Consider the following 25,521-nt stretch of genomic DNA (forward strand, 5'->3'; position numbering starts at 1 on the left):
TTCGTTGTGGATTCTACTACAGGCGATTCCATCAGATGTAGTAAGATTAAGTTGGTCGAAGGTTTGAGAAATGATGTCGCGGTTCGCCTTACCAAGAGTTTACCAAATAGGTCGCCATATTTTATGAATTATCAAAAACAGTCTAAAACATTAAGGTGAAATATTAAGAAATCCCATTGCAATTTTTCATACAAACTTTAGAGGCACAATTCTGACGAACGAAGCATTGAACCAAGTCGCACTTGATTTATCCTGGCTTTGCTCACTTGCAAAAAGACGAAGCTTTTTCAAATCGAGCGCATTTGCTTACGGTACGAATATTTAAGACTGGTGCTTTTTAAAACGTGAGTAGGGGTCCAAGTCGGCCATTGTGGCGGCCATATTGGTATTCTTTGAAGTTTCTCCTTAAACCCGTCACCAATTCTATAGTATTACCCTGTTCGTAAACAATGAACACATGATGCTTTCAGTAATCCCTAAAACCTATGTGATTCCCAGATAAATCCCAACACCAACACCCAGGAAGCTTAACTCACCTCCACCCGGCCCAGGATGATGCCGGCCCCGATCGTGCCGATACCGGCGATAAAGAACGGAATCGAGATCTGCAGCGTCGTTTCCCACCATTTCTCCTGCTTGATTTCGCCGCCGTGTCCTCCGGGGCCCCCGCCCCCGCCGCCGATGCATTTGCCGCCACCCGTCGTTGCTACTACATTGTGTTCGTCATCATCACCACCGCCGCCAACGCCACCGTCACGATGATCACCACGATCCGGTTCGGAGGATGCCACGGACGTCGTTATGATTGAGCTTAATGAGCCGGTCGTTGAAGCTGGTAGAACGGACAGTTTGTCGTTTCCATCACCTGAAATAGAAGTGTTTGAGAAGAGAGATGTGTGTGATGAAATACTACGGGGCCTGGCAGTTTACGTGGATGCAACGTGCTTAGCGGCGAGATTACGCGAAACATCACGCTCTCGAGCATTATCAGTAACTAAGAGGTTCAGAGGAAGAATTTGCATAGTGTGGACACAGATAAACAGACTTAGTAACGGAATTGTCCGGTATGGGTATACCGTCCTAATAATAACTACGTCTGTCCATCCGTAATTATGAGCTTTGCATGCACTATAATCGACAGCTAGCAAGATAGAGAGAAAGAACGCGATGCGTGGGCAGCTCCACGGAAGCATGTGATTTATGGGTTTAAGTTTGTCGCAGAGATTCTAGCATTACAACACACTGACTGAGCACACACTGACATTGAACTTGGAGCGGTGCGACCTTCCGAACATAGCGCATCATCGATCAGCTGACGACGCGGACACTTCCAATAGCGGTAATCGATCGAGCACTGCTGCGTTGCACATGCACGAGCTAGCGGTGGTCCTGTACCGGAAGAACTCCATGCAAATACTGGATGCCGCTATTCGTCGGAGAACTAGGTACAACGTTGGGGCTCTTAATGGAGCTGGAAAAGACTCGCGTCCAAGACGCATGCGACGATACTGACTGCTGCTATGATGGTTGTAATTAAAGCTATCGCCGGAGACATCAGGTCCCGGATGCCGGGAAATTGACATGCGACTAGGTTCTGAAAGCTAATATTGGCTTGGCACTATCTCTAGCGCTTGCTTTTGGGACAGTTGCCTGGTTGCCTCCACCCCTAAATGCGGGGGTAATTAAAACCCGGTAGTCGACTCACGCTAGGAGTTTCTCCGAGCAAAATAGGGGAAGATGACTGCCCGATAAACGCGGATGTCGCCACCGTGGGTCGTTCGACCTTCAACTCTACGGTGTTGACACTAACTAATACTGGCCACTTGGCGAGCTGAGCGCTACGGATTATCAGAGGCCCCCACCCCTCGATACGTCTCCGGCAAAAAAGAGACGACACTTGAAAATCGAGCACCTTGCAATGCGGTGTGGTGACGTAAACGAGGGCAATTTCCTTCGATTGTTTAGCATTCGATTAGTCAATTAGAATTTATTACATCGACGGACATCATCAGCACGTTGTCCGTCAACGAGAGTAGAGCGATGACGAAAACGTCGTCAGCTGATTCTGTCGTTGCATTCGGAAATCGAGTATTTTGTTGGAAATTGATTGGTTTTTTGATTGCTTATCCTAATAATATCTCCTAAGATAGGTTGAATCACAAGGATTTAGTACTAACCCAAGATATGTATACACTTTGATAATTTCTTCGGACCTCATGAATAGTTTTTCGACATTTCATTTATTTATTCGTCGTCAATCATAGATATGTAGACCAACCGATTTTCCTCAACAGTGGAATTTTGTGGAAAACAGTTTTCATCTTGTATTTTTTTTTTGGATTGCTGTGAAAATTTGCTTATTATTTCACAAAAAATGTCTCTACGATGCTTAGTTCTTGAGCAGTGACAAAGTCTAGTGCTTTCACCCTATAACTGCTGAAAAAAAAATCACCATGTTTAAAAAAAACCCAATATTCATTTTATCATGTAATAACTAATTCTGATCTTTGGACTGCTATGAGGAAATATTGAAATATCGAGGACCTGGGATCGAAAACGATTCCCGACAAACTCGCAAAATGTGAATACTGAAGGGAAGTAAGGCGTGGGTCCCGAGATAACCTAGCCTAGGGCTTAAAATGTCGTTAATACAGACAAAAAAATATTGAAACAGCATGCTCTATGAATGCGTCAATATTTTTCTCTAGAAAACGATAATATAGCTTTCTTTTAAAATTTACAGGCATCGATAGCATGTCACTTTTAAATGAATTGGCCACTATTTCGTAGCCAATCATTGCAGAGCTTCTATTTTGACTTCATTCTCGTATGATACCCAACAAACATTTTAGCTGTATAAGAGTTTAACAAACAATTCTTAAGCAAACTTATACTTTAGGCGAAACTGGAAGCATTTTCTCATTTTTTCGGTTTTTGATTTTTTATTAAATAACGAAGCAATATTTTCAAAATCGGTTTCGTACACATGTAGAGTATGGATCAAGGTGTCTTCTGATTTTTTTTGAGGTGGAATTTTTTTTCCATTTTTGCAAAAAACCATTTTTTTTTGTGAAATTATGTTCAAAAATGGTTTCTGCAAAAACGAAAAACATTTTCCACTACAAAAAAATTCAGAAGATACCTTGATCCATACTCTACATGTGCACGAAAACTGATTTTGAAAATATTGCTTCGTTATTTAATAAAAAATCAAACACCAAAAAGTGAGGAAATGCTTTCAGTTTCGCCTTAAGAAACTGGTATTCAGCTATTTCTGTTTATTGAGAAACTGATTAGCATTTTCTTAGAATTTTCTTAGAATATTTTGGTTAAATTTCTGGTGAAAATACTACATATATGGATAGTTTTCCGATAAAGCTTTTCTGATTAATGTCCAAGTTTTTTAGGTTGCTAAATCCCATGTCAAATATCGAAGGTATTATTTTATTTTTAGATTTTTTTTTAAATTTAATTTTAAGAAATTTTATATAGCTAATATTTTCCCAAATGCCCAAAATCATGGCTGATAAAAATCTAGCAACACATTCTTACAAAACTTCCGGAGATTATTAAAAGAACAACATGTTTAAGTTATCTGCTAAAAGTTACTTTAATGAACCGTTATTTTATGCAATTTGAAAAAAAAAGAATAAAAATTTGCAAGAATTACTTTAGAAAATGTTATTCCAACATTTCATGGAATTCATTTGTAGATAAGGTTTGTCATGGGATGTTGTAAGAAAATATCATAGATAGGAAAACTTACCTATATCGGCACTACTGTTCTCTTCGTCATGGGGGTATAAACCTGATGAACTCGAAGTTGGCTTCAAATCTTTCCCAACCAAGTTGAATTTCGTGGCCAAGTTTCAGGCAATTTGGTCGTCAAAAACTCACCATGACAAAGAGAATAAACCTACCGATAATACGCAAAGTCACTCTATTTCGCGAAAAACAATTGTAGTCAATTGTCTTAATAATTCACTACCAAAATACAAAAAAAACAAACATATTTTTTCTAGAAATTCAATAATTTTTTATAAAAATCTCAATGGTACAGCTTTAGAAGTCACATTAAAAACACAATAAAAAATGTAAGAGTTCAAGAATTTTCCTGAAAGTAAATCAGCGATTTAAAAAAAATGTTTAAAAAATACGCTAGAAAAAAAAACTCATAGCTTAAACCTTAGATCTTTTATTTTGGTTTTATGGTGGTTTTAAGAACCTCTTCTAGTCAATTTTACTGAAAAGTGTTACTTGGAATTGCTTCCTACGAAAATCATCGGCACAAACCATGACTAGTGGCTCCATTTTCAATATAAAAAATGTTTTCAAGTAACAATTTTTTCAATAGTTGAAAATATTGTTTCAGCTGAGGGTTTAATTTTTAACTTTTTATTCCTTTTTTATTTTATTGTTCATTATTTATTGTCGGTTGAAAATCAAAGTATCCCTGATTTTTCTCGTGATGGATTTTTTTTACCAGTTTTCCTGAAATCATTTTTTTATAATTTTTTGTTTAAAAGTGGTTTTTGTAAAAATCAAATACTTTTTCCGCTTTTATTATTTAATAAAAAAAATACAAAAAAAAAAATAGGAAATGCATCCAGTTTCGTTTAAATGCATGGAAGAAGGCAATTTTTACATTAGCGAAATCTACCATAATAAATTATATTTTCATTGAACAAAAATGAAACTTTTAAAATTGATACATAACTTCACAACCCAAATTCCTCAAAAATTTTAACATAGGAAGTTCACAGGTATTCCTACTGGCTGGGGATTGCATAAAACTTACCATTTCAGCTATTAAGTGTGACACATAGAAATACTCTAAAAAGATACAAGACTAACTTTCTCTAAAAACTGAAGTCCTCACTTACCTTTTTTCTACGAATTAGATGAGATAAGAAGTTTAGGATCATAACGACGTTTTGAAGTTTCTAGCGTAAAATGACCAATTAGTCCCCGAATGGCCAATCAAACCCCGCTTTACGGTAGTTGCTTTTCCTTGACTGTCAGGAACAATTGAAATTACACAGTACAAAGGACTTGATACCTCCAAACTTTGAAAAGTGGAATAAGAAAGCAAGTAATGTCTTTACGATCATCGGGGAAGTATTTAGTTATAGTTATCCTGAAAACGAGTGATAGCTAATTCCACACAGGAGCGATCATACGTGTGATGTTATCGAAGAATCTCTCATCACTTATTGATCTCATCAGTGCCTCTGTAATTTATGTTTACGTTAAATTTAACAGTAGAATCAAAAAGGGAGGTTATTCGCAGGATAATGAGCAGAGTGCCAAATGAACTCGCATAATTGCGTACTGCGATGATTATACGACTTCTTATTATGTTACTTCAACTCGCATTGGTGTACGAATTGAATCGTATAAATGTAAAAATAAACTCGGCAAATTGTGCATACAAACTCGCATAAGTTGGAATCGTTTATGTTGGAATAATGCCATTTGATGTGTGATAGCCGTGAAAGAGCTGCTACTAGCGGATGAGTGTAAATAAGTTACAAGAAAATGAGTATTATTATTAAAAAAAATATTAAAAAAAATGTTTTGTGACTCCGATAGCCAGCAATAGGTGGCGCTAGCCAGGAAGGGGTTCTGAAACCTGCGCGATAAATCACGCTTCGTCGTTATTAACTCCAGATTATTTGCCACGCACAGCGCAGGCAAGCCAAATGCTTTTCAACAAACACTGAGGTGAGTTAGAATGACATGATAATCAGTCAGCCTGTTTTATAAGTAGTGTTTCGTGTTAAGTGTTAAGTGTGGCTCGTTTATCGAAAGGTTATTAGTTAGACACACTGAGGTGGCAAGAATTGATTTTTTTTATCGAATTTTATTAAGTCGCATAATATGCTATAGTACATCACACTAGTGTACACCGTACATCGCATAAAATATCGCGTCAAGTCATATAGCGTTATTATTGTTCCGCTAATGCACGTATATCTCCTCCATTTTTGCATGCACAAGGTACTTTTGCTGCATCTTATGCGATGTTACTTAACCGTATAAAAGTACGTATAGGACGGCCATAAACTTAATTATAAGTGCAAATTAATTTTATGGCAAATATTCTGGAGAAGGCCGTGACGAAACCGACTAAGAAACTGAAAAGATAATAAGTGCAGTTTCCGTCGAAAATGTCGGCTGAATTCTTATGGTGGCTCCGGGAGGAAACTCCTTGGGAAGAGTGTGGGGTATTCTTTGGAAGAATTTTTGTGGAGACCTCTACAATTTCCAGATGAATATCTATTTAACGAATATCTTGAGGAAGTCCTATAAAATTTTGTAGCATTATTTTCAATCAAATCTCATGGAAAAAATCGTGAAACTTCTGAATTATACCATCTGCAATAATTCATAGGAGATATTTTTTGAACTGTTTCAAAAACATGTTTTGGAGTTCCTTCAGTAAATTATCGACTTCAAAGAAATCCCAATTAGTATCAAGTAAAGCTGCTTCGAATACTTAAAAGTTTTTGTTCCTGGTTCTATTTTTGGAATAGTAGCATACATTTTCTAAAAAATAGCATAAGTTCCAAACTTAAGCAAGTGTTTTTTTTACAAATCTTATAAGCAATTCTTTTTGAAGGTATGTTACAATTTCCACGAAATCCGCCACACAGCACCTCTAAAGTATCTTCCAGATTCTACCCATTCAAGATTTTTTTATTCTTAAATCACTTAACCTAATTTACAGTTCTTTTGTCCACTAGGGCACTGCGTGAGCGATTCCAATTGGAAGCTGTACTTACACTTTGTACAGCGTCTAAATGTATTCTATTCTAATTCTTCTAGATCGAACTGGCTGCCGATGCGCTGCTTTCACTTTCTACCCTATCATGGTAGAATGATGAGCACGAGGATGTGTTGCTGTTGGTTGTCCATTTTTCCAGTCCGATTGGGGGTCCATTAGGAGGTGCCGTTCGCCGATGTCCATGAATCCGGGTTCGTTTGAGCCATGGGCTCAGAAGAGGGTCAGTGTCAGCTGCTCTCAGGGGGAAAGAGCAACTGACGAAAGTGTCGGGGCTGGGATCGAACCCATGACCATCTGCTTATGAAGCAAACGTGTGACCAATTGCGCCACGGGCCCTGCCATTCAAGAATTAGTGGGGTTAAAAGCAAAGAGGTGTAAATGCGTTTTTCACTATTTTTTCATCTTATTCAAAATGTATTAAATCTCAAAATCGACTCAATTTTGCCCAATTTATTGTAATTTTTCAAATCATCGTAAAAATAATCTTAAAAAAAAATCCAACAAGCTTGAAATCTGAAGATTTTTACTTACACTTACACTTAGGTCACTTACATCCCTTTGCATCTGGGCCCCTCAATCACTTTCTTTGCATCTAACAAACAGGCTAAATCAAACAGATCTTGAGTATCATTTTCCTATTGAGTAACGATTATGTGTGGGCATACCTCCTTCCCCTTTTTTCCTTCCACAACCAGCTTCCGCATGGACTCGTGTGTGTAGATGCAAAAGATTTCATGGACTGCATTGGGCGAGTGAATGCATCATCAATTTCTTTTCTTTAGTTTCATGCTCGGTACAGCATGCGTCAGAAGTTTTCCTGGACAACAGCATGGCAAAAATGAGCATAAATCTTGGCTTGATATTAATGTTCTCAAATCTCGCATTAGACCATAAAGCGGATCTGGATTAAACCGGTTACCCACCAGCAGGCGGCGATGATCACCACGGCACCCCGTTCCGAGGAGCGATAACAATCGAAGGCGCTCGGTGGCGGCGTGATTTCTCGCTAGGCACCCAATAGAGCTAGGTAGATCACAAATCAGTTGGCCGTTTTGGTTCATTATAGATTACCGGCGGCCAATCTGTATCGCGTATGGTGTTGGCTTTGACTGTCGCGCCTTTTATTGGTAGGTAATATTGTGCGCGTTATCAGTGACCGTGTCAGCAGCCCCATCAACGGCAGCAGCAGCAGCAGCAGCCGTAGTAGACGTGTGCGGTCGGCGTGGGAGTGGGATGAACAAGCGCTCGCGCTGTGTTTCTGTTATCAATCAGGCGCAGAGTTCCCTTTCACGGTTGAAATGGGATGGCTGGCGCTGTTCTGATGGACATCAAGTAGGAACAGGTGACGCGACCAGCAGTCAGTAGGCTCACAATGAAAAGGGTGGGACTCAAATACCGGGAGCGGCGTGGCGCGTCTGTCCTTTGATGTTTGCTACTTCCATACAAAGTGGAAGATGGGATGATGTAGCACGCGTCTTTGAGGGGTGTAGAATGGGTGGCAGAATGGGAAATTTGCTCGAAAATAAATGCACCGTGCCGATTTGGAGCGTTTTGGAGCAAGGCCAACACGAGTTTGAAATATGGCAGTCACTTTCATCGGTATGTAGCACTGAAATCAAGTGCTGTCTGCCAGCTAATTGGTTGTTTATTTTCGTTGGAAATCCGATCACAGACGTTTTCGTGGAATGATCTTAGTTTTGGATATCTGATTTTTTTTAGTTTTCAAATTTAATTTCTTTATAAGTTCTCGGAATCAGTCTTCCTGGTGCATATTACGAATTCAACCTGAAAATTGAAATTCTCCTTTCTTCATTTGCACTGCGATCTTGGCATTAATTCATTGACCTGTTGTCATAAATTCGTTTCGAACTCATAATGTTTTATATATTTTTTTTCCTTCTAAACCATAGGGGGATAATCTGCAAACAGACACCCTAATATCTAGGATTGGGTAGTGTGGGGCTGAGGCCGTCTTATACAGCAATAGTAAAAGCCAGGACTACTCTCTCCTCGTACCCACTAAACACATTCCTATGGTCGCCAAACCCTACGTCTCTCCGGAACCACCAAGAAGGTATTGCTTCAGAGAGGGGCTAGTGCACATCGCACCCTCAAGGTTAGCTGCGTAGCCTAGCAGCAACGAACATCGATGACTCGCTCTGGAGAGTCCATCACGGTAACATGCTGGCGCTTAGCCAGTTTCCCGAGTGGTCCTCGCTACTCCCTTTGTCATCGGAAGGCGGGCAGGATCAACCCCGCCCGCGCCCAACTGCTTGGCAGACATCAAGAACTGATGCTCACGTGCAACCCGATCTGACCTGCTGAAGGCAAGGGTATCACTACCCTTCAGGCCCTATCAGATGCACCCGAAGGTTGCAGACAGCAGGGTCTTACCTACCCAGTAATGTTTTATGTATAGTAGATTCGATTTGTGATCTAGCTTCAAGTAATGAAAAGTTTTTCGAATGATTATTATAAAAAAGACTGGTATTTAGCAAGAACATTTTGAGGGTCGGTCCAGAATCTTTCTATGATGGACATTTCCTATATTTCTTTGGACATAAAGTGTTATCGTGCCTGTCACACAATAGACGAATGCAAAATGGATCATTTATAAAGGAAAGGTCTTAGATAGCAACTGTAAAAGTGTTCATACAAAGAAACATCCCAATGTTGTTCCCTTAGATCACAGTAGGGGAGTGAGGACCGCGGCTGTAACTTGGGCGTTACAATCGGCAATCTGCTGATCAAAGCGAACCTATGCTATGATAAATGATCCCTCTAGAACCGATATCAGCACAAAGCTCTACAGATGCGGTAGATTTACGATCGGCAGAGGGCGAGCGAATGCATAATCAAATCAACTGTCGATTCTTTTGTGCCACCATAGTATCGGTGTCACTAGCGTGCACAGCTTCTTCATTCTTTTCGATGAGCACAAGAAAGAGCTAGGTAAAAGGGGTGGCAAGTGCCCCCTCTTTGTCTTTCTCTTTCTCGTGTTTGTTTACGAGAGTGAGTAAGAAAAAAGAAAAAGCTGCACACGCTAGAGATCGGTGTTACTCTTTTCCTGTGCGAATGCCTTCATTTTGTTTGACTGTCGTGACTTAGTCACCAGAAATAAGAAAAGATCAAATGGCTGACATGTTTGATGTGTTGAAATTATTAGACTCCAGTTTTCGAATGTAACATACTTGAGACATTTTTTTGTTATTATTAGGTTCTCGGTCCTAATCATCCGAGAAAAATGCTTATTTGCCCACAAATTAGATTACACCCCTTGCCATACAACTTTTCGCAGATGCTAAAACCAGCCCGATCCAGTATCGCAGCGCTTTTTTCGGTAGTCATCGTGTAGGCATAACATACGATCCAGTTTATCGCCGCAGGAGAGGCGAATCACGCGAATCTATATGGGACTGCGATCATCATCGGCCGTTTACAAATAGAGATCAATTAGCGCCCTCCCAGCGCAGCTGTCTGGTTAAACGATGACTTCTCGCAGTGATTTCGTTTTTCTTTCAGATGCATAATGGAGAACGTTTTTGCATCTTGATGCAACAAGTTGCATCTTGATGGTGGATCAGATTGTGGAGTGTCGCAAAACGTGACTTTGATTATAATTTTAAGCAATTTTCAACAGGTCTAATACAAAAAAAATAAAGTATTGGTTGACTGTTGGTCTTTTAGTCAAACACGTGGTTGGATTGTTATTTATAATATTGTTGGTTGACTGAGTTTTATGAATGTGCTTACCATTGCAATGGTAATTGACTCCTTCGGCTAATAAAAACTAATGTTTGGCCAGCAGCACATACATACTTCTCGATAAATTAGACAATACTAAAAAGAATTGTCGAAGTACGGGAACATTTTAGTTTGAATGTCTTTTAGGGCAAGGCAATTTCTGTTTAAGTCACGAAACGAAATACCTGAGGCTCCACTGAACTCTTAAACAAAGCAACAATAAATGGAAGGAGAAGGAGACGCATGGTAGTTTATAGATTGAATGGTATCAAACCAGTGTGCGTGCTTAAATTTCGTTAGATGATCTCTCCAAATGTAGAAAATCCTTATTTTGCTCTTGTGCCGACTTTTCGAACCCTCTAAGCAGAATACCCTCTTCGAATGAGTGTAATCAGTTTTGTACCTTTTAATTCCGCCCTATGTTGCTTATCCTTTGACAGATAAGCGTTTTTCAACTACCACTTGCAATCTTCCTCAGTGTCAGTTATCCACTCTATCCAGTGGATAACTGAAACTGAGAAACATTACAAGTGGTAGTCGAAATACGCGTATCTGTCAAAGGTGATGCAACATAGGGCGGAACTAAAAGGCACTAAACTGATTCCACTCATTCTTATTTTGCTATTATACTAGTACTTCTCGGACTTAGATTGTCCTATTTTAAATCTGCTTTCGTATAAATTAAATGTCCTGAATACAGGGTGTTAGGTTCCTGAGTGCAAACTTTTTAAAGGGTGATAGAGGACCATAAATGGTGAAAAAAATTGTTCTACGCATATGGTCAAATCTCAACCGTTACGTAGTTATTGAACTCCCCATGTTTTTGACTCTTATTGCCTTAACTGGCTATAACTTGAAAATGGTAAAACTTATCGAAGTTTTTTTACCCTTATAAGAAAGATTATTGAATTTTCTATCAAATCGCATCTTTGAACCGATTGGTTTAGTTAAATAACTAAGTTTTCTAGAGCAAATAGCTTAAAAGTTGTGTGTTTTAATTTGCTTTTGTCAATTATCTTTGAAAAATGCGTAATTTAAAATTCTTTCTTTGGCAAAGCTGTGGCCCTAGTTCCACTCTACAATTCGTTCTTTGACATTAAACTTCTATCTCTTATCGTTTTCTTGCAATTTCGATTTTAACATCGCATTTCAGATCATAAATTAGCAACTGTCATGGAAAGCACTTTTTTGCGCATTGTGCTGCAAATTTAAATCAAAATTGCAAGAAAACGATAAGAGCTAGAACATTGGCCACAACTTTGCCAAAGAAAGAATTTTAATTTATTACGCATGTTTCAAAGATAATTGACAAAAACCAATAAAAATACACTATTTTTAGCTATTTTGCGCTAGAAAACTTAGCTATTCAACTAAACCAATCGATTCAAAGATGTCATTTGATAGAAAATTCAATAATCTTTCTAATAAGGGTAAAAAACTTCGACAAGTTTAACCATTTTCAAGTTATAGCCAGTTAAGGCAATAAGAGTCAAAAACATGGAAAGTTAAATAACTAGGTAACGGTTGAGATTTGACCATATCACATTGGTCGGGCTCCATACAAAGGGGCGGCCAAAACTCTTAAAAAACGAAATTGATATTTTTAAACTTTATTTCACCTTATAACAAAGATAATGTATTGTAGTTTTATGATTCTTAATTAAAAGCATACCAGCTTTTGTATTTCAATGACATTTTCACTGCCAAAGTGGCCTAAGTCATAAAATTGAAAAATGAATTATTCGAAAAAAGTAAAATAATAATATTTTGAGAATGGAATATATGTTTTATGTTATCCAGCATATGAAAGCTTGTTATTGGACTGTTTGAATGCACGCATGGTGCAAAACTAATGTGTCACAAAACTTTTCAAATTTTCATATATTGTACCTTAGAAATTTTGGTAGTTTTTAAGTTAAAAAACGGTTCGTGTCGTCACGTGTCGCCGCAATTTCGAATAGTACATCTTAAACATCATGCTTAGGGCTGCATAAAAACGTTTAAATATTTTGCAGAAATTTGCTGTTTTTCAAATTAGACCTATTTAAAAAAGTCATGTTTTTTCATATATTTTACGTTATTTTTCCATTTTTGACTGAAATAATATTTATTTTCCCACATTTTTCAAACGTTTTGAACAAACTTAATTGGTTTTGATCGAAAGATGATCATTTAGTTAAATTCAAATTAATTTTTTAACAAAAAACGCAAAAATGTGGGATTCACTGATTTTCACCGTTTTTTGAAATTATTGAAGTTACGTAATTTTTGAATACCCCTTTTTAAACACTAAAAATACTATATAACATATCTAGACAACCTATAACTTTGATTAAACACATAAAAAGAGTTTTGGCCGAACTTTATCTTTTTCCGACCATTGTGCATATGCGTAAAACAATTTTTTTCACCATTTATGGTCCTCTATCACCCTTTAAAAAGTTTGCACTCAGGAACCTAACACCCTGTATAATGAATCATTGTGATAGCGTTTTATCTCATAACTTTGTACTTGCAATCTTTTTAAAACCGTGTAGAATGCATATACGATAGAATTTTACAGAACATGTCCACAAATATTCTATATACAATTCTAATCAATACGTTCCAAACAGAAAATTTTATCGTTGAGTTGAGTAAAAGATGATGGAACACAAAGGGGTGTTGAAGCAGTCAGTTTCCCAGTAGTGTACATAAAGCAGGTAATATGTTTATTTCAAGCACTCACTAGATATGGACAATTAATCGCCATAGTAAACATATAACCAAAAACGCATACAGCGGAAGATTTTCTCTGGCTCATCGTCGCGTCCTCTATATTGATGTTACCGTTTAAGCTCATTCACAGTCCAAATAAAATGCAAGTCGCTAATGAAATCTAACGTGAACCAGTTGCCTCGTGGCTTTCTGAGTCATGTTTAATTACTCTCCATGGTAACCACCATCAGCATGCTTCTTTGGATGCTTTTTCGATGGCTTCGTATCCTGCAGGCAGGGCCGAATTTCGGGACCCCGCAAAACTTCACTTTACGAAAAAAAAAGTGAAACAAGAAAAAACGGTGCAAGAGACATCTCTTGCCGTTTAAACTTCTTGTATTTTTAGCGCTTCAAAACTTGTTACCATTTGGAAATTCGGTAAAAAATGAAACTGGTAATTTGTTTAGGAATTCATTATATTTTTTTTTTAAATCCTTTGATTGTTTCCATTAGAATCTTCTTAAAAAATAGTAGGTAAGAAAAAAAATCATTTCACCTTGAACTTTTGCAAAAGTTCAGAGTTTTTGTCCCCAGTTCTTTTGTTAGATCGCTAGAAATGCCCAGTTACGTTAAAAAATTTTATTCTTAAATAACACCAACAACATCCTGAAGTTTTTCCAGGGCTTACGTTAGCTCTTTTTGGATCTTTTGCAGAAACTACCCCAAGTAGTTGCGCTAGAAATTTCTCGAAAATTTGTGTTAGTATGTACATTTTTTTTCCAAGGACTCTGCCACGAATTCCGAAAGGCCGCCCACAACATTTTTGCTCCGAGACCCCACATTTGTAAATCCGGCACTGTCTCTAGGTAAACTCCTGAAAATCGAAATCGGACAGGCAACTAATGTCTTCCAGGCAACTAGTGGCTCCCCTCTTCTGATTTGTTTGCCAGAGGTGCTGGGTATATTTTTTGGCTCGTATCCTTTACAATAAACAAGTTCCTTTTTCGTTAGCCATTGAAACCAAACCAAAAAAAGCACATAATCAGAAACCCGGAACGTAAATGTATTTCTGGGCATCTATACAAATAAATGGCAAAAATCTATTTTTTTTTCGAATCGTTAAACTTTGCATTTTATGTAACGGGAAATTTAGTGGCATATGACGAAAAATTACATCACTTGGACCCTGAAATTTTAGTCAAATTGTTTGTATACGATTCGCAATAAGCGAGCGATTGCATCGTTATTCCTTCTCCCTGGTGTCCGGCCATTTGGCCGAATGTCGTTTGGCCAAACGCCGTAAAAATGTAAAAAATGGCTGTCAAATCTTCAGGTTTTAAATATACAACATTTCAGAAATAAAGTATGAACCATGATCCTCTAACAACTGTTTTGACCAAATTTGGAGTATTTTCCCACAGTTTTCATAGGGTGACGCTAGAACAAATCGTTTTATTGATTTATCTTTTTTGTTTCGAATTTCTCGTCAAAGTCGCCTAAGAACCACTTTTAGAGCTTCCAAAAACGCGCATTTTTGTGCGCTGAGAATGTGGCCACGTCATTCCGTTCAGAAGATATTGATGATTTTCTAGAAAAAATAGGCACTTTTCAAGTATTTTTCACTTGAGTTACAAAAATAACACCCCTCTAATTTTTTGATATGTTTTATAACAACATTTCTTCTTCTGAATGCGGGTAAAAGATATTTTCTATGTTTGCCCCAACCCACCATAACACCTTTTTAAAAAACTATGATTTTTTTTGAGAAAAACGCCTGTAACTTTTGAACCAAAAGAGATAACGACCATCTCAGCGCACGAAACGACGCGTCTTCAAATGCTCTACAAGTGTTTCTTGGGCGACCTTGATAAAAAATCGAAACTGAAAAAGTTAACGCCAGAAAACCAGATGTTAGAGTCTAACTCTTCAAACATATTGATATTGAAACTGATTTGTAACTCCGATATTCAGAGAATATTTAAAAAAAAATTCTTCTGCTGTCAAGCAAGAACTTCACTATTTCAGTGATATCTGAGTATTGAGGTCAATGCTCTCCAAAGTCTCCAAAGAACATGGGATTCAACTTTCTAATGGAATGTTATGATATGAGATCCTTGCTTAAGAATATAGTGAAACACGTTTTGATTATTATTATCTGAATCGCGGCCAATTCCAGGATGACTGCCAAAGTTGTTTCTACAAAATAGACCTACCGTTGCCTTGCATGGAAATGTGGACTTTCTGATATGGAAAATTTTAGAAATATTAAGTCCTCATGCCATCGATTTAACTCAACCAATTACATTCTTTTAGTAAGTTTCTAACGAACAGCATAGAAACTTGAAATTCTAAAATTGAAGAAAATAGCATCTCGGTTTCAGCGGTTATTGTTGATTTCTGTCTCATAGGAATTTAACGCTTGCAATTTGTTGATTTTCTTTTACGTTTCAATTTAGTAACCCAGAAGGTTACTTTTGGACCCTTGTTTGGGCCGAAAAGTAAGTGTAGCTTCGAAAAAGTTTAGCGGTTGAGTTTCTGAATGTGTTTCCACAATGAATTATAAAAAAATAAAAAAATAAAATCGTTGAAACCGTTTTAACAGGCTGCTAGTTGAGTGCCCTGGATTAGATGAAATCCATTACAGTTTCTATATTTTAACTTACCATCGAAATATTTACAAAAGTTCAATAAACAAATCAAAATTGCATAAATAAATCAAAATTTCTCATGAATAATTGATTTTCGAGCAATAAAAAGTGACGGAATTTCCACAAATAAAGCTCATTGTTCATCTTACGAAAAACAAAGGATTGAAGCGTTGTTTGTTTTGTTTTTTTTTTGTTTTTTTTATATATATTTTTGTTAGAAGTGATCACACATGAAATCAAAAAGAACGGAAGCAATCGGTGCCGTAATCACTTACTGTCGAATAGGGTGAATTTGGGAGCATGAGATTACTCATGACACTCATGCCCTAACTACATTTTTCAACCAAAAAAGTTTAAATTTTTCATAAATAATTCCGATTTTTCGATAGTAAATTTAAAATTTGGCAATAAATACAAAACAGCGGGCAACTAATGCAATTTAGCTAAAAGTATCGACTGAGCCATGCGGCGAAGCCCCATAGAGGATTGAGGAACGGTGGCAGCAGACGGCTGCCGAAGTTTCCAAAATCCAATGAATTGCGTCGATACGGTTCTAAGCAATCAATGCGATATAATGCGAACAGAAACGTTATCCCTTTAAAAGTCCGGCGAGCATTGGCAAGTTCAGACAGCAAGCGATTTTTCTTTTTATTTTAATTTTTTTATGCATGCTTTAAAGTTTATTTAGAAAAATATTAAATTTTGTGGTGGTAACAATATTGTTTTTTTTTATTGCAGATTTATTTGTGGAAATTACGACATTTTCATTGTTAATAGAACTTTTGAAGTTTATTATTACTTCCACACCAGTTTATTTATTTTACATTTTTTAAATATGTATTGATAGACTTTTTTTTAACTTGTCATGGAGCGTTTATTTGATTGCCTTTATAAGATAGCAGCCATCGAATCAAACAGTTGGTGATGATATAAAAAAATAAAAAAAAAAAAATCTTTTGAGAAAGCAGACAGTTTCCCAGCCGAGCATCTGCAAATTATTCATAAAGAAATTTTTGGATGGCATCCTGTGTGAAACATGCTCAAAACAGCATTTTTGTGGAAATTTCATGGAAAAACCTCAGGTGGAACATGATGAGGAATATTGAATAAATACTTATGTACTGCCAATATAAAAAAAATATAAAAATTAACGGAGTTTAACCACAAACACGCAAAAAAAGGCATGGTAAAATCAAAAATATTTCAGGTAAACTCAAATAAATTGTCAATTTGTTCTGGCAACAAAAATAAAACTGTTTGGAGCAAATCGAACGTCACATTTGAAGCAAATTCAATCCATTTTTGAAACAAAAATGCATCTTCTGACAGGTTATGTTAGAAACAAATGTAAAATTATTTGTTTTTTTTTGAGACAGGTCGGCCCTACGGAAATATTTGTTTTCCAATTAAATTTACAAAGTCATTTCCTTCTTTAGGAAACCCACGTGGAAACTTTTGGTGAAACTTGTCTTTTTTGTAGGAGGAAATCTTGTTGGGTGCTGCAGCTAGAACTTGAGAGTTTTGTTTATGTTCTCGACGGCGGAACGGGGGGCTCTTCAATGGGTATTGCAGAACTCAATAGGTAATTGAGTTAGTTTTAAAAATTAATATTTTAGTTTTAAATATTTTATCAGTTTACCGAATAAACGTGAATATTTTTGTTTCAAACGAACGAAATTTGTCTCCGTGAATCATACTCAATGGTAGGCACTACAAGAAATCCCAAACAAAATGCCGCACATTATGCAAATGGTTCAGATTGGGTTGCATTTTTTTTTACAAACGGTGTTTTGCAATCTTGAGCTTGATTTGGCGAAATTTCTAAAGCAATATTAGGTAAAATTTTAAAAATATTTTTTTTCCCAAAAAAAAAAGATCTGAAATTAAAAAAAAAAAAAAATTACAGAATTGTTAAGGTTTTCCAAAGGAAAGCTATGATGGCATGTTTTTTTATGTTTTTGGCGCATTGAAGAAGTCAGCGCTCGGATAAGATTCTTCTCATATTTTGCTGTTCCATTCTCAATGGAAACAAATTCTAAAAGAAATGACTAAAATTTTTCACCAAATTTTGTGAAAGAATTTCCAATGAATTTGTTAGAAGCTCCCGTAAGAGATTGCTTGAAAAAAAATCGTTGAAAAATCCTAAATATTTTATTGAAACAATTCTCAGCCTTTTTTTTATCAAAAGGTTTTAAAAGTTAAAATTTAAGATTTATTTTAGAAAATGTTCCATTTGCCAAAAATTAAATATTCGTAAGTTAATGCACGAACACTTTATGAAAAGATGACGCAGCCTGGGATGGTCTATAAAAGAAATATAATAAATTTTAAAAATTGAGCTTTACCTTCTCTAGCAGTTTGATTGGAATGTCCCTTGAAAATTCCACTGGGAGCGGAGGGTGAAATGGGAGCGCTTTCCAGTACATTTTTGGTTCCCATTTACAAAATCACGGATTTCGACATTCATTTTTGGCGTGTGTTGTTTTGAACCATGTCTTCTGTATTTCCAAAGCAACCATTGCGTGACGGCCATCGTATATCTCATATTTTTTCTGAATATATCAAGTAATATATCTAAGAATTTCTTTGGAACTTGATGTATTTTTTTAATGTTTCTCCCTTATGCTAACACTTAACACCTATGTGCCTGTGCCTCATTTTGCACCCTATTTCAAAACTTTAAAAATCTGATTCTCAGCCGTTTCTCAACGAAAATTTGTGAAATTTTGACAGTTGATCACAAAATCCTTCTAGTTTGTGGAACCGGTATCATGGTTCCGATTTTTTCCGTTGTTCCGGATTTATGGCCGTGGGTACTGGGGTAACCTCCTTATCAGATAGAGGTGCAACCTATAATTCGCCTTCGAAAACTAGCTTGCGGCATTCCAAACTTTATGATTTTGCAAAACAAGAGTATTGGAGCATATTTCTAGAGATGCTGAATACATTGGCCACTTCTCCGGATGTTCCGGAAACCTGGTGCCCTCAGGGAAGTGGCCACTTTCTGACCAGTTCTGAACCCTAGCTTGCGACATATCAAACTTCATGATTTTGCAAAACAAGACTATTGGTACATGTTTTGAGAGATTTCGGATACACTGGTCACATCTCCGGATGTTCCGGAAACCTGGTGCCCCCAGGGAGGTGGCCACTTTCTGACCGGTTCTGAAACCAAGCATGCAACATATTAAACTTCATGATTATGCGAAACAAGAGTATTGGCCCATGTTTCTAGAGATTTCACATACACTGGCCACGTCTCCGGATGTTCCGGAATTCTGGTGCCCCCAGGGAAGTGGCCACTTTCTGACCGGTTCTGAAACCTAGCTTGCGATATATCAAACTTCATGATTTTACAAAACAAGATAATTGGTACATGTTTTGAGAGATTTCGGATACACTGGCCACGTCTCCGGATGTTTCGGAAACCTGGAGTCCCCAAATAAATGGCCACTTTCTGATCTGTTCTGAAACCTAGCTTGCGACATATCAAACTTCATGATTTTGTAAAACAAGACTAATGGATCGCGTTTGAATAAATTTTAGATACACTACATGAATTGGTCACTTACCTGAAAATAGTTTATTGCAAGCATCTGTGGCATACATCGAAACAGTTTTCTCTTCTATTAAAATGCCTTTCGCAACAGCCTTTAACAGCAATAAATTTTAAATTATTTGCAGGAAAAACCAAAAGTGGTAAGGATGCACAATTCACTAAAAGCAGGTGAAGATTCATTAGATCTTATTCCTGGAAGCTATACATGTAAACGGCGGACAAACAGATATTCCCTGGCAATATTTTTCAATATTCTCGATATCTGCGTTCACAATTCCTACATCAGATTCCTTTTAGCGCTTTCAAGCTGGGCTTTCGAAGGAGTTTGCCGTAAATCACGTTAGGACGAGACAACAGGACAGCATCCTATATAATGATGTAAAAAAACAAAAGGTGGGATTATAATATCAATCTAAAGGAGTGTCCATTATGTAAGTCGGCTGTTTGTTCATCATATTATCGAAATGTTAAATTGTACGCATGTCCGGATTGTATGAACGAACAGCCAGATATTCAGGAACTGAAATACATATCGAAAAAAATCAGAAGATGTTGGTACTGTTCACGACACCGTGACGTGAAAACAATGATCAGTTGCCTCTATTGTAATCGTCCAGTATGCGAAAGGCATTCTAATAAAAGAGAATACTATCTAAAAACTCCCTGGGGCATCAGCTTTCCGGAACAACCGGAGAAGTGGCCGGTGCATCGGAAATCTCTAGAAACATGGTCTCTCTTGTTTCGCAGAATCATGAAGTTTACTCAGAAAGTGGGCACTTCCCTGGGGGCACCAGGTTTTCGGAACATCCAGAGATGTGGCCAGTGTATTTGAAATATCTCAAAACATGTACCAATAGTCTTGTTTTGCAAAATCATGAAGTTCGATATGTCGCAAGCTAGGTTTCAGAACTGGTCAGAAAGTGGCCACTTCCCTGGGGGCACCAGGTTTCCGGAACATCCGGAGATGTGGCCAGTGTATCCGAAATCTCTCAAAACATGTACCAATAGTCTTGTTTTGCAAAATCATGAAGTTTGATATGTCGCAAGCGAGGTTTCAGAACCGGTCAGAAAGTGGCCACTTCCCTGGGGGCACCAGGTTTCCGGAACATCCAGAGATGTGGCCAGTGTATGCGAAATCTCTCAAAACATGTACCAATAGTCTTGTTTTGCAAAATCATGAAGTTTGATATGTCGCAAGCTAGGTTTCAGAACTGGTCAGAAAGTGGCCACTTCCCTGGGGGCACCAGGTTTCCGGAACATCCGGAGATGTGGCCAGTGTATCCGAAATCTCTCAAAACATATACTAATTGTCTTGTTTTGCAAAATCATGAAGTTTGATATGTCGCAAGCTAAGGTTCAGAACTGGTTAGAAAGTGGCCACTTCCCTGGGGACACCAGGTTTCCGGAACATCCGGAGATGTTACCAGTGTATCCGAAATCTCTCAAAATATGTACCAATAGTCTTGTTTTGCAAAATCATGAAGTTTGATATGTCGCAAGCTAGGGTTCAGAACCGGTCCGAAAGTGACCACTCCCCTGGGGGCACCAGGTTTCCGGAACATCCGGAGATGTGACCAGTGTATCCGAAATCTCTCAAAACATGTACCAATAGTCTTGTTTTGCAAAATCATGAAGTTTGATATGTCGCAAGCTAGGGTTCAGAACTGGTCAGAAAGTGGCCACTTCCCTGGGGGCACCAGGTTTCCCGGAGCATCCGGAGATGTGACCTGTATATCCGAAATCTCTCAGAACATGTACCAATAGTCTTGTTTTGAAAAATCATGAAGTTTAATATGTCGCAAGCTAGGATTCAGAACCGGTCAGAAAGTGGCCACTTCCCTGAGGGCACCAGGTTTCCGGAACTTCCGGAGAAGTGGCCAATGTATTCAACATCTCTAGAAATATGCTCCAATACTCTTGTTTTGCAAAATCATAAAGTTTGGAATGCCGCAAGCTAGTTTTCGAAGGCGAATTATAGGTTGCACCTCTATCTGATAAGGAGGTTACCCCAGTACCCACGGCCATAAATCCGGAACAACGGAAAAAATCGGAACCATGATACCGGTTCCACAAACTAGAAGGATTTTGTGATCAACTGTCAAAATTTCACAAATTTTCGTTGAGAAACGGCTGAGAATCAGATTTTTAAAGTTTTGAAATAGGGTGCAAAATGAGGCACAGGCACATAGGTGTTAATCATATAATGCGGACAAAATGTCTATTTCTGGAAAATCAGTATAACCTGCGATATTATTTCGTGTAGTTCTACCTGATGGTTCCTGAAATCCTTTTTTATGTGATTTTGCATCGGGAACAGATATGAAGTAGCCGAAGAGGAAACTCAGCTACAGGAAATCTTCTTCTATCTGAATGGAAGAGTAGTTATAGGTAATGCTTTAGCAATGATGGTGATTTTTTCACACAATATCATCCTCATGTTCAGGTACAAGAATTTCTATGATTGAAGTCTGTATGTATGTACTGTTTAGGCAAATCTGGATTTTTTTCCGGTTAGAACTTATCTGCTTAGAAAATCCCAAGGTTCTGAGCGCATTGACATGTCAAATGTGCGCAAAATTAAAAATTGTTTGTCAAACACTATTGCGCTCTGATACAGCAGCTACCCTTCCGGGTGTAGATTATCTGTGGGTTCCGCTAAATTACTTTACAACCGTCGTCGTCTACCAATCTAATCGTCCCCCCGGAGATATCTGTTTTTGTTTTGACGAAATCGTAATCTTTTAGCACGGTGCTTTGTTGTGTTTGCAATCACAAGTTTATGGTAATATTTCAGAGGGAAATTGCAGTCCTAAAATTTTCTAATGTGATGATGTTGTCGAAGGTCAGACAATGTTGCATGTAACTATTTAGAGCAAGTTTTCATCAAAATCTAAAAATTCTACAAGAAAATGCCTCCCTCCATCTTGAGGAACAGGAATGCGTGGCTTCTCTTGTTGCGAATCGAGACTTATGGTGGTGCTATCTGTGCTGCAGTCAAGTGTCATTCTTCGTCACTTTTATTATCAATTAGACAAACAACAATGTGCTGGACTGGATGGACGCATTGATTGAGAGGTTGTTGGTGCTGTTCAAGATATCCACCATATGTACTACCTAGGCACCTATGTCTGTCAGGTGAGTGGTGTACAGTAACGTTTGATAAGGGTCTACGCGTCCACAATCGTAGGAATCTCCTCTCCACACGGGTATGTGGAGGTTGTTGGGCTTTGTTGGGCATTAGGATTCGCGATTCGCTACACATACGGAGTGGTTGCATGGGGAACGGGGTTAACTAGTTTTTGAAGTGTCCCGCATATAGACGATTGGTTGCAGTATTGTCATCACTCATGCGATTAGATTCAAGTCACTTAGGGTGAACGAGTTAGTTTTCGTCAAAGAAGGAACAATTCCTTAAAACAAACTACTAAAAATTTAGAAATTTTTGAAATTTTCAAATTTTTAATTGCGTTGTTTGAACGAATCAAATTTTAAAGTAACAAGGATTTTCCAAACCAAAAGCCGTTTGGAGTTCACATTGTTCTATAAACGTCCATCATTGAATGATAAAAAATACATCAATGAGAAAACCAGACATTTTCATATTATTTTTTTACAATACTCGTGACTAGTGAAAAGTGTTAAAAATATAAAAAATGGTAAGTTCTCTTATTTTTTTAGAGTACAAATATTTTTCGATCAGTCAGGACGTTTTAAGAGGTTGAGGTGCGTACTTTATCTGAAAAGTCATTATTGTTATTAACTTTATTTGTGAGATTTTCAGTCCTTTGGTCAAAGTGTTAAAGTATCAAAAAAAAAAAAAAATAAATAAATAAAAAAGGAAAAATCTTAAAAATTCCAAACTTTTTCTGGCATTACTCATAAGTAACAACCATCCATGATATATTGCTACCCTTACCCTTTTTGCAACTTGAACATGCATTTAGTGGGAATCATTCCCGCGTAACAACGCTTGCGTGATCAACGACAACAGCGACACATTGTTTGTCATCCCATTGTCAAATTAAGGGGGTATGTACTATACGTTGATGACGATCCAACAAGTCGCTGGATTTGACCCCCTTCGATAAGCCGAGGGGTGGTCCAGCAAGGGGAGCGACACTCAATGTGACATCTCTTTGTGATTGTCGTTTTTCTCGCAGCAAATTTGTGCCTAATTATATCTTGTGGCGGTCGGGCGGGCGTTCGGTCGGTCGGAAAGTTACCGACCGCGAAAAGTAGTCAGCGCGCATCACCGGGTGTCATGCGAGTTGTCAAATTGCCCACTCATCATCGTTCCGCGTTGCCGATCTTGATTTACATGCATGCCGGTGCAGGTTGCGCGGAAGCAAAACTTTCATCGAACACGTCGTCGTCGGGGGATGCTCTTTCCCAAGGGCGGTAATGCGCGGTGATTAGTTTTATCATAATCAATCTCGGTGTTTACCTTTAGCTGTCCATGTACCACCAGGAAGTCGGTGGATGTATCAACAGTTACAAGCAGTCATTTTGTGATAAGTGTAACCTGTTGGTGTCGTAGGTGTTCGTGTTTGTTATGCTACTAGATACGAGAGATGCGATATACTACTGCGGTCTAATGACATCAAGGCAACATCGAAAGCAAAGTAGATAGACATGTTTATAGCGAGCAAATTAAAGGTAAATAAGATAATAAAAAAAATCTGTGCAAAAACATACCAAACTCACCGTGGTGATTCCCGTAGATGGTAAACGGCCTATAGGTATCATCATCGGTTCGGTAGTACTCCGGCACTCCTCGGACGTCAATCCTTAGGTCGTCAGACTTAAAACTGTTAGCACCGATTGAGTTGTTGTTGTTGTTATTGTTGTTGACGCTTATATTAGAGTTGATGTTACTATTGCTATGGATGCTACCGTTACGATGTACGATGCCATCTTCTTGGGCACCGTTGAGATCTATGCTGTAGAGAAGATCCGTCGGATCAACCACCAACGGCGGTGGTTGTTCCTGGTCGTCCACTGGCTTAAGCTTCTGATTCATTGCTAACCTGTTTGCCGTCCCCGTTATTTGTTATTAGGTACTGATGCTACTATGCTGGCACTAGTTCTAGAGATGTGAACCGTCGGAAGTTCCTTCCTTAAGAACTGCGATGCGACTTGTCCTCTGGACTCGATCGAAGAGATTGGCGCGATCTGGTGGAATTTGGCGTTGGTGATATTGACTCAATACTATCGCTTGGTTTGACTTTTGGCTGGAAAGACCGATCAGCTAATAAAAGCGAAGCCTTTCACTAGCTGGACTCGTCTAGGGCACTTGGGCTGCTACGGCTGGTGCTGCGTTTCTCATTGGATGCGCCTCTACGCGTTGGCTACTTCTGGGCTAACAACTTGCTTCAGCGTGTCCGATGCCACTGCCACCAATAGTCGGCCGTACAGATAATTGAAGTCGCGTTCGTATTCCGAGGTTCCAAGCAGTGCTTCGTTCACCTTCAGTAGATACGGGAATGCGATCCTTACGCCAGCAACTACTTCCATTCCAAAATGGAACTATCGGGACGAAGATGTATTGACGAGTAGACAGATCCGCTCCAAACAGGGTAAAAGGGTGACGCAAAAACAAGTCAACAAAGGTTCGGGTTGTTGAGGGCTCAAATCCCTTCCTAGATTACACTGTATTCTTCCACTTCTTTTGCTACCGTTGTTAGACGCTTTCCTAATCTTCGGAAACTGATTTTGGACTGGTGCTTTGGAACGCGAAACTTGTATAATTTATAGCTCTCTGCTGCCGATGTCGCACATTTGTGATAAGCTGTGAAACAAAATTTTCGATAAGTTCGTCGTACTTCTTTGAGCAGTACGATACACAGAGTCCGGCAAATCGATTAGTGCTAATGCTCTTCACGGAACCAGTTCTTGGCAAGCGTTTTCGGTGTCCTTTCACACTTGATTTCTTTAATTCAACCACTCACTACTCTTTCTTCTAATTAGCTACAGTTTCACTAGCAAACACTTTTCGATGTATCCCAACACCCCATAATGTTTCCGTATACCCAGTGAACCCCCTTATATTAATGCTTAGGATGTACCGCGAACCGTTCGCGACTGAA

General features: G+C 38.2%; 1 protein-coding gene across 1 annotated transcript; it reads right to left on the reverse strand.

The window, feature by feature from the left end:
* Positions 1 to 536: 536 nt before the first annotated feature.
* On the reverse strand, positions 537 to 25,521 carry LOC134284674 (solute carrier family 41 member 1-like; the record flags this gene model as incomplete). Its single annotated transcript, XM_062843719.1, is given in 2 exon segments — positions 537 to 865; positions 24,140 to 25,521. Coding segments are annotated over 2 exon segments (645 nt in total), but the record flags the coding sequence as incomplete, so codon positions are not given.

The sequence above is a fragment of the Aedes albopictus genome, unplaced genomic scaffold (assembly GCF_035046485.1).
Source record: "Aedes albopictus strain Foshan unplaced genomic scaffold, AalbF5 HiC_scaffold_49, whole genome shotgun sequence".
In the NCBI taxonomy this organism is placed as follows: domain Eukaryota; kingdom Metazoa; phylum Arthropoda; class Insecta; order Diptera; family Culicidae; genus Aedes; species Aedes albopictus.